Source organism: Acomys russatus, chromosome X (assembly GCF_903995435.1).
Source record: "Acomys russatus chromosome X, mAcoRus1.1, whole genome shotgun sequence".
NCBI classification, from domain to species: domain Eukaryota; kingdom Metazoa; phylum Chordata; class Mammalia; order Rodentia; family Muridae; genus Acomys; species Acomys russatus.
This window is the reverse complement of record NC_067169.1, coordinates 19416617-19433313: the sequence shown is the minus strand read 5'-3', so window position 1 is coordinate 19433313 and position 16697 is coordinate 19416617. Positions and strand designations below refer to the sequence as shown.

General features: G+C 40.6%; 1 protein-coding gene across 1 annotated transcript in view; it reads left to right on the top strand.

Annotated features, from left to right (window-relative positions):
* Positions 1–5930, top strand: part of Dgkk (diacylglycerol kinase kappa) — a 116060-nt gene extending 110130 nt beyond the window's left edge. The window contains 3 exon segments of the mRNA XM_051141138.1: positions 1869–1979; positions 4783–5001; positions 5844–5930. Of these exon segments, the coding sequence (XP_050997095.1) occupies positions 1869–1979; positions 4783–5001; positions 5844–5930 (417 nt within the window).
* The last annotated feature ends 10767 nt before the right edge of the window (positions 5931–16697 follow it).

Here is a 16697-nt window from a genome sequence, read left to right as displayed (position 1 = left end):
ATTTCGTTCCTCGGTACTAGAAACGGGTGATCATTGTAAGTAGAGGCTTGCCTGATGATTCTTGCTGTCATCCAGTATTTGTCACCTGAATATGCTGTTGTATGTGTTATGCTAATTTATAGGGACTATCATATTTTGGATGAAAGTCTCTCTTTGGTCAATGGTTTCTGGTCCTAGCTCAACCAGATGCAAGGTGTTCTCATTATACCTGATAGAGCTCCGCGTGAAAAGAGAGAAGTCTTCATAGATGCTTTTATCGAAAGTTTTTAAATGTCACCTTCTCCATGAAGAAATTAGCAGTAAATAAGGTTGCCATGACTAAGTACAAAGTGTTATATGACTTTAAATAACAGAATAGTACTATCTCATCATTCTGGAAACGTCAACATTCAAACCCAAAATGTCAGCAGATCCGTGATCCCTCTAAAAAACCCTAGGGGAAACTTTCTTTGTTCTTTCCTAGCTTCTGGCCATTTCCTGGCATTGTGGTTGTGGTTGTGGTTGTGCTTGTGGTTGTGGTTGTGCTTGTGGTTGTGCTTGTGGTTGATTCTTGTTTTATAAGTGCATCACTCTCATCTTGGTTTCCATCTTCAACATCTCTGTCTTCATATGGCCGTATTCTGCCAGGGCCATTGATAGAATGGATTAAGGCCTGCCTTGTCTCATAGGACCTTAAATTATCAGTGAATTACAAACGCAGTAACTATAATTTCACATAAGGACACATTCTGAAGTACTGGGGACCTTAAACATATCTTTTAAGGGGAACACAGTAATGACTCTAACTGTACCTCTTTGCATTGTAATCCCTACTACAGTTTGTTTTGAGGATTTACACAAGCAACAGACTATTGTAACAGACTTAAGTGCCAGGAAGTACCCGGTACATGGTTGTGGCTCAAACGATGAGCTTTAAAAGTGCTACAGAGGATGGACTATGACTCTGAGGATTACATTAGTTACATGTTTCTCATAATGGGGTGCCCAGGCATGGGCACAAGGTGAATGGACTCTGATGAGACAACTGCTCATAACTATCCAACTTGGATGTTGTCCTTGAAGAAAGGCCTGTGCTTGCTTTGGACCTAATTAAAGTTTAATTTGAAGAAGAGCTTCTGAGTTAAGATGGCAAGAATACCCACTACCTCTTTCGGGTACATATCTAATTGTCACACTGCCTCAGAAGCAGAATGGCTAAAGCACTCAGACCACGTCATTCCATTCGCTGAGTCCAAGGCCTGGGATGTTTTAGCTTTGGACAATCACAACTGGAATTCTGAATGCAATGTCATTCTCAGGTCAACCATCAGTAAATAGGGGAGGCTGGCCTCTTGTTGCTGCTGAGGTAGCACCTGAATGTGTTGTATACTTACTCTTTGTGGACCAGTACTCTATGAAAGGTCACCTACTAAGTTACATAGGTTCTGTCTAGCTGTGTGATCTTGAACACTAAACGTCTCTGATTTATGCTTTCTCAACCATGAAATGAGAATGATCATACTTTGTAGGGTTATTGGGAAGACTAAGTGAAATCGTGTATTCAAAGTACCTGCTATACACGCTATGCTCAGAACATAGTAATAGCCGTTACTTAGGTGGAAGCTGGTAAGGCTTGTTCTAGACATTAAGCTAAAAGGGAAATCTCAATGCCAGTTCATCCTGGAGAGACTTCCTTCCCTTGGGAAACTGTGAGCATGCTCAGCTCCAGGGAGACCTCAACCACCTATGTCATGGCTCTTCTCATTGAGAAAGAAGAGAGCTGTCTAAAGCTACAGCTTGTCACCCTTATGATCTCTTGGCCAAGGTGAGCTACAGTATGTCACCCTCATGATCTCTCAGCCACTTACTGTTCTCCCTGTCTGTGCCAGTTGAGAGATGCTAACGATGAGGCCATACTGCAAACTGCCCTGGATGCCATGAATACGGAGTTGAGGAAGATACTGGCCATTGACTGGCTGAGTCAAGTCCTTCTTCCAGAGGTGCGTAACCTGGGAGGTGGGAATTTTCCCTTGGTGTGAGGTCTCACAGTGTGCGGCCAGGACATGGGATGGGGGTGTAACAGAAGCCCAGTGCAACTTTAACTTCAGCATTAATGAAGCAGCCTCCTCCCTATATTCTCATCATAAATGCACAGAGCAAAGCAGCCAACATGAACAAGTAGGTGACCATGGAAAAAGAACCAGAAAGAAGGCCCATTCTAAAGCAAGAAAGAATAAGGAAGATCTCTTTGCTTACTAGGTTAGAAACGCTTTCTGCCCAGTGTCTGCTGCCAGAACTAAACCTTATCTGATACATACTGGCATAGCCACACTAGTACTTTACAGGCAACTGTTATAAATAAATTATTGATACCTAGGCCATATAAGTAATTAAATCTTCCAAATACATCTCCTGCTGCTGCCATCTTACCTCCATTGCCTCTCCCAGTCAATATGTGCCCTGAAGGGAAAATCAAACATTGCAACAGATATAATATAGTCTCAGCAATGCTGTCAGTTTTGGACTACTTTGAGTACTTTTCTATGACTGGAAACTTTCCTATTAATTTCATAAACCAAGTATCCCAAAGATGGCCACTTAAACAAGGCAAAATACTCCCTTTGGGATCTGAGTGTAATTGTCTCAAAAGTTTTCCACCATAAAAGCATTCATTTCAAAGTTTAGAATCCCTGTGTGCCTCCTCAGAGCTATCTTCTGACTCCAAATGCCGGTTGTAGACATGTCAGCAAGTCATATAGATAGGCATGTTTAGACTAGTGCAGTAAGGCTGCCATTTCAGAAGGAAAATCATACGCAAATCGGGGTTTTCAAACAGAGGTTCTCAACCTGTGGCTCACAACCTCCAAAGACCATTGGAAAACACAGATAATTATGTTACAATTCACAACAGTAGCAAAGCTACAGTTATAAAGTAGCGATGAAGATAATTTTATGGTTGTAGGGAAGGGTGCCATAACATGAGCAGCATGTTAAAGGGTCACAGCATTAGGAAGGTTGAGAACCAGTCTTATAATGTCTAACAATTTTTGTGTATGTCTTTGCTGGTTATATTACAAGGCCCTGTGTACTTCATGTTTTTATCAGTTGCACTCTGGGAAGAGAAAACATACTGTTGGACAAGAAGCCAAGCAAATTCCCACTCTCTGTTCCATTATTACCTGGCTCGGCTATCTCCTATTAAGCTCCTAAGCTAAGCAAACTGGCTGAACTTCGAGAGGAATGAGAAATTCAGCCTATACCCTGGGGGGTCCCAATTTATATGTGAGTCTTCCTCACCTAGGACAAAAATCTCCTTTCTGAGCTCCAGTTTTTCTAGGGAAGTAAAGCCCCACAGAAAGGGAGTAGAAGGAACATCAGCCAAGGAGATGTTGTGGACACTCAACACCCTTACCTTTAGATTACAGATGACTCTGCCCCACTCCCCTGGGACAAAGCAGGGCAACATTCAGTTATTTATTGGGCTTTTCAAGGTTGTAGCTGAGGGCAAGGTTCTGTGCTCTTTCCTGAAGTTGTTTACAGAAGGCAGTTCTGAAGGTTGGATATCCAACAGGGAGGGGCACTAGAGAAAAAAAGGGACCAATGGCCGTTAGTGCAGGAAGAGGAGGAAGATGGCTTTTCGCTCTTTTGATGGAAGGGACTGGGCCTATAACTTAATCCCGAGAGGGAGGTTATCCCCAAACCTCTTGTAGTGTGTCTGGCTAGATTTCCTGGCCCTAAATCAACCTATGAATCATTTTGCTAGGGACAAAAGTAAAACAAGAATGCTTTTACAGAAACAAGATGTGAGTAGGAAGATGAGCTGGCATGACAGAGCCCCTGCGGTCTGCACAACAAAGAACTTATATTCAAAGTTAAGAAATGTGCATGTCACGAACTCTGGTGCCTCATATTTGACCACGTCCCCTGGAGGGGGAGGCCTGGTGGCACTCAGAGGAAGGATAACAGGCTACCAAGAAGAGACTTGATACCCTATGAACATATACAGGGGGAAGAGATCCCCCTCAGTCACAGTCATAGGGGAGGGGAGTAAAGGGAAAGCGGGAGGGAGGGAAGAATGGGAGGATACAAGGGATGGGATAACCATTGAGATGTAATATGAATGAATTAATAAAATATATTTTAAAAAAAGAAATGTGCATATGCACTGGAGAGCTGGCTCAGCTGTGAAAGGCTAGGCTCACAACCAAAATTAAGAAATTTGTTTCTAAAATCATCTGCTACAGGCAAACAGGTTGCCTCTGAGGCAACATCTTCCCTATATGAGAGTAGTTGGCTGTGAAACATGGAATATATTTTTCTAGTTTATAAAGAAATGCCATAAATGCAACAGTGACCCCTAGCAATTCTCAGGATCCTCACCTAAAAGGCTTAGCCTTTAAGCCTTTGTTGTTTTTTTTTTTTTTTCTTTTCAACAAACTTTAAAAAATGTGCAGCTTTCTTTGTTTCCACTCCCCCTTCCCCTCCTCCTGCTTGCATAGCCTCCCCCAACTCTGAGCCGTTTGCCTCATTTCTAATCGAGGAATGATAGTAGCCATTTTTCTGGGATGCCTTGAGGAGTATATAAGGAGCATTATCAATATCTCTAGCAAGGTCCTTGGCATAGAGTGAGCCCTTGCTAAAGCTCATTGTCTTTATTAAGGTAAGTGACGAGTGAGTAGGAGTGACTCTCCCACCTGAACCTACTTTCTCTAACCATCTTTGTCCTCCACTTTAAAGAGTCTATAGGAATTATTTCAGATTGTCACCTAACATTTTGACCTTGTTCTCGCTGTGGTTTCCCAGGAACACTCTTCTGACACGAGCAGCCTAAGTCACCGGTTGAAATTTAGATTCCCCAAGCTGGGGAGGAAGAAACGAGAGGAGAAAGGAAAGCCTAAATCAAGCCAAAGACTCCCTGGCTTTCTTGGTAAGTCTTTTTCCATGATCCTAGGGGTCATGACCAACAGCTTGGATACCTCTAAGAGACCTGAAAGTGCCCTCAGAAATGTTCCTGGGCATGGGGTAAAGGGAGAAGCCAGGAGGAAGTCAATATTAGGTGATTACAAGTAATTTAGAGAATAATAGGTTACTGACTGGTAACCTGTGCAGCAATGGTGCTGTGCGGGCTATATGGGCCAAAAGGAACTGCAATCAGACAGATACTTTACTGTTTGACCTATTCCTAAGGGTTGGAGGCAGGTTCATTTCCCTATCAAAATCCCTTCTCCTTGATATATAGAGTCCCTGGTTACATAAAACTCAAACCATACACATTTTGTTTTTAATACAGTTCTTCCTTATAATTTGTCTAAAGTACTGTTGAAATGTGACTGAGTCTCAAAAGAAGACTCTACTGAAGGTTTTAGTTGTCCCAAGTGAGATGCCCAATGGTCTCTTCTAAATTTGAGGCTCAGGTAACATGGAGAAGCTTCAAAGATATAGCATTAGCCCACATGAAAAAACAGGATGAGAGGACAGCAGTTTGTTTTGTTTTAACAAATAAAGAATTTACAGACGCCAAAAGAAAATATTTTGTATCTAACTGTTTTTTCCTTGGGTATGGTCCAACTGGTTTGATTCCTTAAGAATCTGACATTTGGAAATCTCTAATGTTTATAAGTATTTTTGTAGACTCAGATTGAGTCCATAGTGGTTGCGGGAGATGATCAGGTTCTATGAATTAATCCTATTTGCATTTAGTTTGTATGGTCTCTGGTGGCTTTCTCTATGATACAGAGATGGTTGGTACAGTAGGATCAAGCTAGTCTATCTCCAGCCACTCTGCCTTCTCTGGGGATTGGATAGTTAAGCATCTGGCAAATACTAACTTTATTATTTCTATACTTTTTTTTTTCGCTCTGAAGGCAAATTCTGGCGTCGCAGACGCCGAGGTAATGGAGCAAAATCTGATGACTCTCCAACACCTTCAAGTTCTCAACTGTAGTCCTTGAAAGCTGGAAGGAGAACTCTTAACACAGAATTCTACTGAAACTCTCCAAACCTCAATAAAGGCTGAACTCAATTACTTAAGAACAAACATGAGCACCACCAGGAAAGACCCTCCAAATCCTTATACTAATATATTTTCCCTGGACTTAATCAGATCTCCTTAGAGGGTTACATTTTTCTTGTTGGCCAAAGATTCTTGTTCCGAGTTGTCTTGTTCAGTTCTCCTTCTCCTTGTGTACCTTGGGCAACTACAGTGTTTCTTGGGGACAGACTCTTTATGAATGGCCTGGGATCTATAAGAATGTATGGGAGTGCATCTCTTTAGGGAGTATTAGAATGGGTTTCTTTTACTTGCAAGAGAAGCTGTTGACACCAAGGAATACACGAGTGAGTGACTCAGAAAGATGATGAGGGGCAGGGCATTCAGGCTTGGTTATCTTTATCCTCCAATCCCTGCCAATTGAAATGTGAAATTTCAAAAGATGACTCCTAGTTGGCTCAAGAAGATGAGACAAGGTCCTGGGGGTTTGTCCACTTGTCTGTTACAATGATCATGTAAATCTTTCCTTGTAGATATAGGACTCTCCTCCACTTTCTCCTCTCCTTTCCACCTCACCTCTCTCCTCTCATTATTTCTTCTTCTCCCTCTTCTTCTTCTTCTTTCTCCTCCTCCCCCTCCTCCTCCTCCTCTTCCTCTCCTCCTTCTTCTCTTCCTCCCTAATCTTCCTCCTCCTTCTGTTTTCCTTCCCTCTCCCCCTTTCCTCCACTTTCTTCTACTTCTCTCTCTCTCTCTCCCCATAAACTCTTTGTGTTTTTCCATGTGTACACGTATGTCTTTGCACATGTCCAGGTGGTGCTTTCATGGCTAGGTGGGCCCACTGGTTGGAACTCACCCCTCATGGCAACCATACAGGCTCCTGTACTTTTGCCTTGATTCTAGCCTGCATGTCTCCATGGAGTGCTTGCCTGCATTCTCGCTGGATTTTTTAACTAAATGTTTTGCCGCTGTGCTGCAGTATAGATTATATACAGAGACATAAAGATGTACATATATATACATATATATTTTTAAGAACTGAAAATACAACTCGACCTCTACGTGACCCTCTAACTTATTGTGATAACCCAGGAATCCCTCCTCATCCCTATTACTCTACACACATATACAACTCTACCAACTGCCCTAGTTCTTGGTAGAGCTTCTAATCTTTTGGTGCATTTTTCCAGTGTCTTAGAAGTAACTGGGGTCTACTTCTAGCCCAGCTAATTCTGACACCCACTTAAAATTCTGAGCCAGGCCACAGAGGGAACAAAAACACCAATGCCCTGCAGAAGGGGCCAAGCTGGCATGCTGCCATTTAGCTCTGTTTCTCTTGGCTCTATATCAGCAACTGCCCAAGCTGTATTGCCCTCTTCCCCCAGGAAAAAAAAGATGATAAAGAGCTCTCCCTTTTAGATGTCTAAGTTAGGGCCTAGCTGATAACCAAACCACAGCCCATGCCCTTTCCCCATAAGCTTAATCTGGGCCTGCAGCTATTGGATAGGCTGTTGGGTCATTCCTCAAATTACCCTCAAATCTTATATCTTGACCTCTTTCCCCCTTAGTGTAAGAGGGGCAGTCAGGGTGACCGGAAAGAACATGGATCTGGGAAAAACAAAGGCTAAAAACCTCTGCTTCCTCACTGTTCTGCTTCCAAGTTTTTCAGGAAAGCATTGTAGGCCTAAATTGCTCCATTGTTTAAAAATATACAATGTCAGTCAGGTAGATCTCACGAAAGTCCACTGCTCAGAGATAATGTCTCTGGTCTGCCCCTCATCTTCACCCTCAAGTCGTTCCTTTTTTTTTTTATGTGTCCCTACCCACTTACCAAGAAAAATCCAGAAAACTGCCCTCTTCTCACTGCTCAGCCAAACTTAGCGTGCTCAATTATCTGACTCAGTCCAATGGCTGGTTCACTGAGGTGCACAATCCAGACTCCGATCACTGGTTCTCAACTTTCTAGAACACCACCAGCCTAACCCACTTAAACCAGCTGCCTGTGTTCCACCTCTTTGAGGGTGAGAAAAAGAGACTAACAATGGGGTAGTCCCCAAACTGTCTGATAGCTGTGCCAAACAAAAATGTCCTAGTTCTACAACTAGAGAAGAAATTCAATGGGAAAAGATGACAGAAAACGTTTCAAACTTAAATATCAGAATGCGTACTGTTGACAGTGTGTGTATTTGAGGGGAGTGTGCTGTTGCAGTGTCTTTGGTTTTCTCTTCTCTTTATTCCCAGGAGGAGGCAATAGATCAAGCCACCAAGGTCATTGTTCCTCCTTGGCTGCAGAACTAATACCTGCACGCACACTCACAAAGTTGGGAACCATGTTAAATTTTCTCTGAAGAGTCTTCTCCAAAATGGATCATTTATAAATAAAGCAAATTTAAGGAGACAGAAGGAAATTGTAGGAAACAGTAGCCTTATCTTGGTAGCGACTAAGCAGGGCTATGTCTTGTAATTACTTTTATCACAAATGATAGTCAACTGTAATAGGAGCCCATCTCTGCTTATTTTGCTGAAGTACTGTGGGTCTTTGTGTACTGTAATGCTGCTGTTGCTCTGTTCTACCATCTGAATTCCCTCTCATTTTCCCTGTCCTCCCACCTGAGTTAGAATGCTATCGAATGACACCCGTAGGATGGGGACTAGAACCAAATGTGGAGCAAAATTGAAACGCTAAAGAGAAAGCATGGCTTGTTGGAATGTTCCAGATATCATCTAGATTGCTTAGTTACCAATTGTTTCCTGAAAAAGGAAGATGGCATGCTAAGAACTCGTTCACACATCTACAAAGCAAGAAGGGATCTCCTCCCCCCCCCCTCCCTCTCTCCCTCCCTCCCTCTCTCTCCTCTCTTTCTCTCTTTCTCTCTCCTTTCTCTCTGGAGTTGCCTTAGGCCCTGAGAACATGGACTCCTTTCAGGATTTCATTGTTAACTATTTGAAGTCATACAGTTGCTCAGGTGGTGAGACCAGACACCAAGTATCCACCACAGTTATGTACAGAAATCGTTAAGAATCAAAGCTCTGGGGTTTGGTTGTATCTTTGGTAGCACTGTCTGTAGAATTGATTGAGTGGCTAATTAATTGACCAGAAGAACAGTAGGGAAGGAAAAATATATGAATAGGATTAAGTTGCCAGCAACCACTTCTGGCACCAATATTATAGGAGGTCAACAACTATCCATTAAGGCCCGCTATTACACCCAAGAGGGCAAGGGAAGAATAAAGAGGATATTGTCAATGTAATGAAAGTTGATGAGAAGAAACAATTTGAGGGTCAACGTCATCTTCCCTCAGTACACAGTAGGATTTTAGTTGTCTAACAGATGGAAACTTTTACCAAAGAAATCAGACCCCATTCACACTTTTCCATTGATTAAGGGACCTTGAATGGCTTTATGGTTTGTGGTGTTGCATTTGTCTGCTAATTGCTAATACATTGTTTTCTCTTCTGTGTTCTGTGTTTTTTCTCAATGGCTCTGCAAATAAGCAGCAGGGCCAGGGTCTGGTCAGGGGAGGAAGCTGGAATAGTCATGGAATAACAGAAAAAACGCAGAAGGAAAAGATCCACAAAGTGTGCTTATTCCTCTTAGCCCTCCCCATGAAATGGAATACCAGGCCTCAAAATTAATACAGTAATTGCTTCTTAAAGTATTTTAATAAATGGATAAATATCACCAGCTCTACAGCTCATCATTTCTTTCAAGTTGCGGGTGGGGAGGGCAGTTGAATGGAAGTTGACATCAGTTATTGGATTGCGGTGGCCCTTCAAGCTCTCAATAGGCCACCTACAGGTACCAGTTGCAGGAAAGAGTAGGCAGTAAAACACAAACCAGGACTGACCCTTCAGGTTTATGGTTTATGGTATTACTAGAAGTGCTGCTGAAAATGGTCATAAAACCTAGTTGTAACTCAGGACACATCTTTGTGGAAATATCTACCACCCTGATTGTTCTACAAGCCAGTTCTCTGTATGATACAGATGTCAGTAAAATCAGTTAGTTGATGGAGGATGAAGGAGGACACCTTGGGCTTCTAAAAAGAAGCAGAAGACATCTTGGAAAAATTAAGTGCAATGTGTTCTCCTAACACAAACAATAAATACTCCTCTCCATTCCAAAAGAGTTCCAGGTTGCAAGGGTTCTGTTCAGATCCCAAATTGGTTAGCCCTACTACTGCAAATAGTTTAGGACCATTGAGGTGGCACAGCACTAAAGGTGCTTTGCTGCCATGCCTGATTCCCTGAACTCAGTTCCTAGGACACACATAACTCCCATTGGTTGTCCTCTGACCACACACATGTGTTATGGCATGTATACACACATGTGTATGTGTGCATGCACACACACAATGTAATAAAAAGAATGGTTTAATTTCTGCCACATACATGCAGTCACCATGGGACTCCAGATATCAATTACATTTATTGCATAGCCATTGGAGGATATAGCAGATGAGAATTCCACATAATGTTCTATAAGGATAAGAATCCAATTCATAAATCCCCAACTTGCCAAATACTAAAAATAATTTATTTGGACGCAATACATTCATTTCGGTAAAGATCATATTTCAGGCCATCCTTATAAAAACTACACTCCTGGGCTTTGGAGGAGGGTAGGTAAACAGTTCTGCTGTGAAGGAGATAAATAACACTTTTGTTGTATATATAATAGACTATTAAAGTATTATCAGAATTGAACATCTCATCTCAGGAGGAATAGCCCAGATCAACAAAACAACTGACAATAAATATTGGCAAGGGAGTTGGGAAAGGGAACCCTCATTCACTGTTGGCAGGACAGAAAACCTTCAAGGCCCTCTGAAGTCACTGTGGAGAATTCTCAGAAAGCTTCGTCTAGCTATATCACATGACTCAGCTATTCAACTCCTTGGTATATGCCTAAGGACTTGATGTCATACTCCACAGATACTTGTTCAGCCATGTTCAAAGCTGCCCTATTCACAATAGATGGAAATGGAAACAGCTTAAATGTCCTTCAGGTGAGAAATAGATACTGAAAATGTGATAAAATACACAACGGAACACCACTCAGTTGTAAAGAAAAATGATACCATGAACGTTGTAGGTAAATGGGATAAATCATACCGAGGGAGGCAATCAAGACCCAGAAAGGCAAACGTTGCATTTCTCTCACCTGGGATTCTTAACTCCAAATCTTCAGCTATGAGTGTATAACCTGGAGTAAACACATTTACTATGAAAGAAAAAAAGGATTCCCGGGTTGGGGAAAGAGGTCTAGAGAGTGGGATAGAAGGATACAAGTGATAAATAGAGGGAAATGGAAAAAATGGGGGTAGGGCTTTAATTTGGGGAGAAGGGAAGGAGAGAAAACAGAAGGAAGGGATAAATGAGACCATGGATGTTTAAATATCAATAGAGTCATATTAGTTGGATTTAGCTAAAATTACATATAACATGTAATTACATACAATATATACATACAATATATACATGCATATATACACACATATACACATATACATATATACATATATGCACATACATATATATACATACACGTGTATGCATACATACAATACATACACAAACATATATAGTTTAAATGAAGTAATGCCACTTGGGATGATAATACTGTCCCCCAAAGGACTGACAAAAAAACCAAGTACCAGGCACAAAAAAGCTTCTTTTCAAGTTTTTGGTCAGGGAAGGTCAAGAACAAACAATTTAGGCTACCGTTGTTGAATTTAAGGCCTTATTGCTCAGGATACAATGCGCTCCCAACATAGGACTCAGGATGCAAGCTGAATTCGGCCTGACACTCTCTTCATTAAGGACTAGCTTTCATAGTACAGGACAATGATGTGCAAACTGTAGTTAGTGCTCCTACGCAACTGTAATGCCTCCGAACCACGACAATGACAAGCACAGTGAGCTAAACCTAAAGAGGCATCATAGTTACTGGTCTAGTGTGAAGGGACTCCATTGTAGGCATACTTTTAAAATATTTTTATTTTGGTTTCTGATGTCTTTGTCCCTTTTCCACCCCAATCCCTTCCAACACCCCAACACCAGGTGGGAGAGAAAGAAGGTTAGTGGGGAGAAGGGTCATAGTTCTCTTTGGCTTCTTCCTGTTGTTTAGGGTTGTTGAGTTCTTTGGGATAATACCAGTCTCCATTGTCAGGATATTCCGCCAGCAACAGCCTGCTCTTCTTCCTCTGACAGCCTTCTCCAAGCTTTCTTTTCACCGCCCTCGTTACCCACCCACCTCTTTCTCCGGGATCTCATATTTATACCCTCTCAGAGTCCACAACAGGATGTTTTCCAGCTAGCAAAGGTCACATGCCCTCTCACGAGCCTATTACCAGCTGTGGACAAACTGGAGCAGCCCTGATATCCCACATCTGGGATGAAAACAAAACCATGTTTACACAACATAACTGACTTTTTAAAGAAACCCAAACTATAACACACCATGGCCAAGGCAATTCTTATAAAAGAAAAATTTAATTCGGGGCCTGCATATAGTCTCAGCGACTTAGTCCATTATCATAACAGTGGGAACTACACAGGCATGGCAGTGTAGAGTACTACATCATGATCAACAGGCAAAAAGAAACACTGTTTCTGGTGTGGGCTTTTGAAATCTCAAAGTCCACTCCGAGTGACTTACTTCCTCCAAAGCCACATACCCTAATCCTTCCCAACTATCCACCAACTGGAAACCAAACATTCAAAGATATGAGCCTATGGGGGGCCAGCCTCGTTCAACCCACCACAAGGTGCATAAGGACAAATTGGGCTTAAGGACTATTCAACAGAAGGGAATTCATGCCTGGTACTCTTAACCTAGGCCACTACTCATGGCTGGTGAGGCCACGGACCCTAGAAGAGAACCTATTTATTGCCAGTTTCCTAAACCAGTACACCTCCTAGCTGCATTCTATATGTATACCTCTTGTGGTGGTTTGAATAGGTTTGACCCCCAGAGGCTCATGCATTTGAATAATTGGCCCATGGGGAGGGGCATTATTAGGGGGTGTGGCCTTGTTGGAGTAGGTGTGGCCTTGTCGTAGAAAATGTGTCACTGTGGGAGTGGGTTTTAAGGTTTCCTATGTTCAAGCTCCACCTAGTGTGGAGGCCAGTCTCCTCCTGGCAGCCTTTGGATCCAGATGTAGAGGTCTCAGCTCCTTCATCCAGCGCCATGTCTGTCTGCATGCTCCCATGCTTCCCACCATGATGACAATGGACTAAACTTCTAAACTGTAAGCCAGCCACAATTAAAGGTTTGCCTTTATTAGAATTGTCTTGGCCATGGTGTCCTTTCACAGCAATGGAAACCCAAACTCAAATACCCTTCTACCTATAGAAAAGTATAGCTCCCAGCCCTCATCAAAGAAACAGATAGAGATCATTACAGAAAGCTACAGCAGGTCAAAATTTATAAAACTGACAATCGTGTGCCTTACTTAATACATTTACAACATAATCTCTCTACCTAAAGTTCAGGGGACACTGCAGAAATGGGGATAAGAAGATTGTAAGATATAGAGCACACTGTAGCAGCAGGATTTTATCCTTTAGACAGGACATAGCAACATCTGTGAAACCTCAACAACATGGCTGCCTACACAAGACCTGAACAATGACAACACCAATTCACATGTCAACATGGATGGGAAAAAAGTCTCATGGGGCCTCACCCCTGGATGACTTATGAGTAAGAAAAAAGTTCATTCTTCACTAGGGATGAGGCCCTGTTTGGCTATCCAATACAAGCATATGTACACAAGATATATACATGCAAAAAAAATACATACAAGCAACATTAAACAGACTCGCCATGTTGCACATATACAAACACACAAATGCACACCATGACACACATATGTAAAACAATAACAATTTTTAAAGGTACCACGAATTATACTTTAATTAAATAAAAATATTCTGATTTATTCTTAATTTGTCTTATATGTTTATTATTTAAAACATTTTTTATGTTTTAAATGTATTATGATCACATTCTCCCCCTCCCACACGTTCATCTAGATCCTCTTCTGCCAACACATTCAACTTGAAGTTACTTCTCAAAAAACAAATCAAGACCTCAATACAACGAAATGCCTAAAACCTAGAAAATAAAATACAACACCCAAAAAGGAACAAAAACAACAACAACAACAAAAAGACCAAACTTTAACCATATAAAAGCACACCAAAATAAGTATGGAGTTCATTATCTGTTGGTCAACTGCTCCTGAACATGAGATCTGCCTTGTGTCACTCCATTGGAGAAAGCTTGATTTTCCTTCTCCCAAGAGATATAAATGACACTTCTGATAGTAATCTTTACGCTACTGGTTAGTTTTCATTCACTCACTCACTCACTCACTCACTCACTCACTAATTCATTCACTTTTTAAAAAATTAACAAAATGAAGTATAATAAGGTAAAACAAAAATTATCCCATCAAAGTCTTACAAGACAGACAGAAGGGAAAGAGGCCAAGAGAAGGCACAGGAGTCAGAGACCCACTGGTTTACATACTCAAGAATCCCATAAAAATGCTAAACTAAAAGTCTTAATATTAGCATGGAGGATTATTGTAATTTTAAACAGAAAAAAATTACATTCTCTATAATAAAAATTTTCTCCTTTGATACAAGGTTCACATATATATTCCTCACCAACATTATCAGACTACATGATTGTTCATATACAATATATATGTGTATAGATACAGATATATAGACTCCTCACCAACATCAAGACAAAGGACGGTTTCTACTGTTTCATGAATGTTTTTCACATTATCCTGTTGCAATCTGACCTTAGCCTTGTTCCTAACCATTGGTCTATTTCCACGGTTTTTGGCTTTTGAGACTGTCAACTAATATGTGACCTTTGAGACAGAATTAATTACCGTAGCATAAACTCAGCATAAGGTTTTTCAGGTTTTCCAAGCATGTTTTTGTTTTTGTTTTTTTGTTTTGTTGTTGCTGTTGCTGTTTTTTTTTTTTTTTTTTTTTTTTTTTTTTTTTTTTTTTTTTTTGAGACAGGGTTTCTCTGTGTGTAGCCTGGTTGTCTTGGAAGTCATTCAGTAGAGAAGACTGGCCTCAAACTCACAGCAATCTGCCTGCCTCTGCCTCCTGAGCATTAGGTTTAAAGGAGGTTTTCCAAGTTGTAATAAATCAATAGACTATTTCTTAGAAAATTATTATTCCCAAACTGCAAGCTCCAGATATTGAAAACACCAAAGAAAAACTAGAGATGTGCTATTTTCCAGGTGATTTAAAGTTTTATGATTATTTTTGGTTCTGGTTTCTAGTTTGATTTCATTGTGATTATAAAGCACAGTAAGCATTATTTCAGTTATTTTTAATAGGTTAAACTTATTTTCTGATTTGAATTCTTCATTTTATCATTCATTTTCTGTTAGGTCCTGGGTTTTTTTCTTCAAATTATTCTGTATTCTTTCAGATGTTTTGAAAATTTTAGCATCTCATTTTATTTATTATGGCTATGACATCTTTGGACACTTTTGAGTAGGTTCTCTGGGAAATATAAAATATATAATATATGATTTTATATAGATATAAAATATTTACCTTTCACAGGATTCTTAGAATCACATTTACCACCTCAGTTGCAATGTATAACTCTTACCAACAGATCAGGCTCCTACTCCCCTTACGTAATGCTATGGCTGTCCTGTATATTGCATTAATATAAACTTAAAATTGTTAGAAAATGTAATTTGATTTTCAATTGTCTCATTAAAAAAACTCAAGATGAGAATATTCTATTTATTCATGTTATCTATTAATTCTCATATACTTTCTTCATTTTAGATATTCCAAATTCCTTTCTGGCACCATTCTATTGCGCGTGCGTGTGTGCGCATGTGTGTGTATGTGTGTGTGTGTGTGTGTGTGTGTGTGTGTGTGTGTTATGAGTGTATGTGTTTGGCATATATACTCTTATGTGGGAGGGTGTACATGCCAAAAGAGGATATCTGTGTGCTTGTCTGTCACTTTCTACTTTATTGCCTGTGTGAGAGCTTCTCACTGACCCTGGAGCTAGACCAGCATCCAAAAGCCCCAGTGATCCTCCTGTCTACATGCCCCATACCCAACACTGAGGTTATAAGCATATGTTACCATCTTCAGCTTTTTACATGTGTTCTAGAAATTTGAACGTAGGTCCTTATGTTTGAGTAACAAGTGATCTTAACCTGTTGAGCCATCTAAAGGATGCATAAAGGATGATTTGATCATTTTGAAAGAACAGGTCTGCTTGCTATGAATTTTCTTGGCTTTTCTCCACTTAAAATTGTGTTTGAAATTTTGCCTTCATTCCGGAAAGATATGTTTGCTATCTATTGAATTCTGGGATGATGGTTGTTTCCTTTTAACATCTGGAAATATTGTCTTGCTTCCTTCTCATCCACACAGTTTCTAATTGAGATGGGAAATCTGCAGGCATCCAAATTATTGTTCCTATATCCATATTGTATCTTTACTTTCGGTTTGGATGCTTTGCAGATTGCTTTGTCCTTATTTTTCAGCAGTATTACTGTGATTTATGTATCCATGCAGTTCTTTCCCATTATCACACTTGGGAGTCATTTATTTTCTTTGATATATAGCTTAATATCTTTAGCCAAAATTGGGAACTTTCAGCCATAAATTTTCAAGGATTTTTTTGGTAATACCTGTCTTTCCCTTCTATGATCTGAA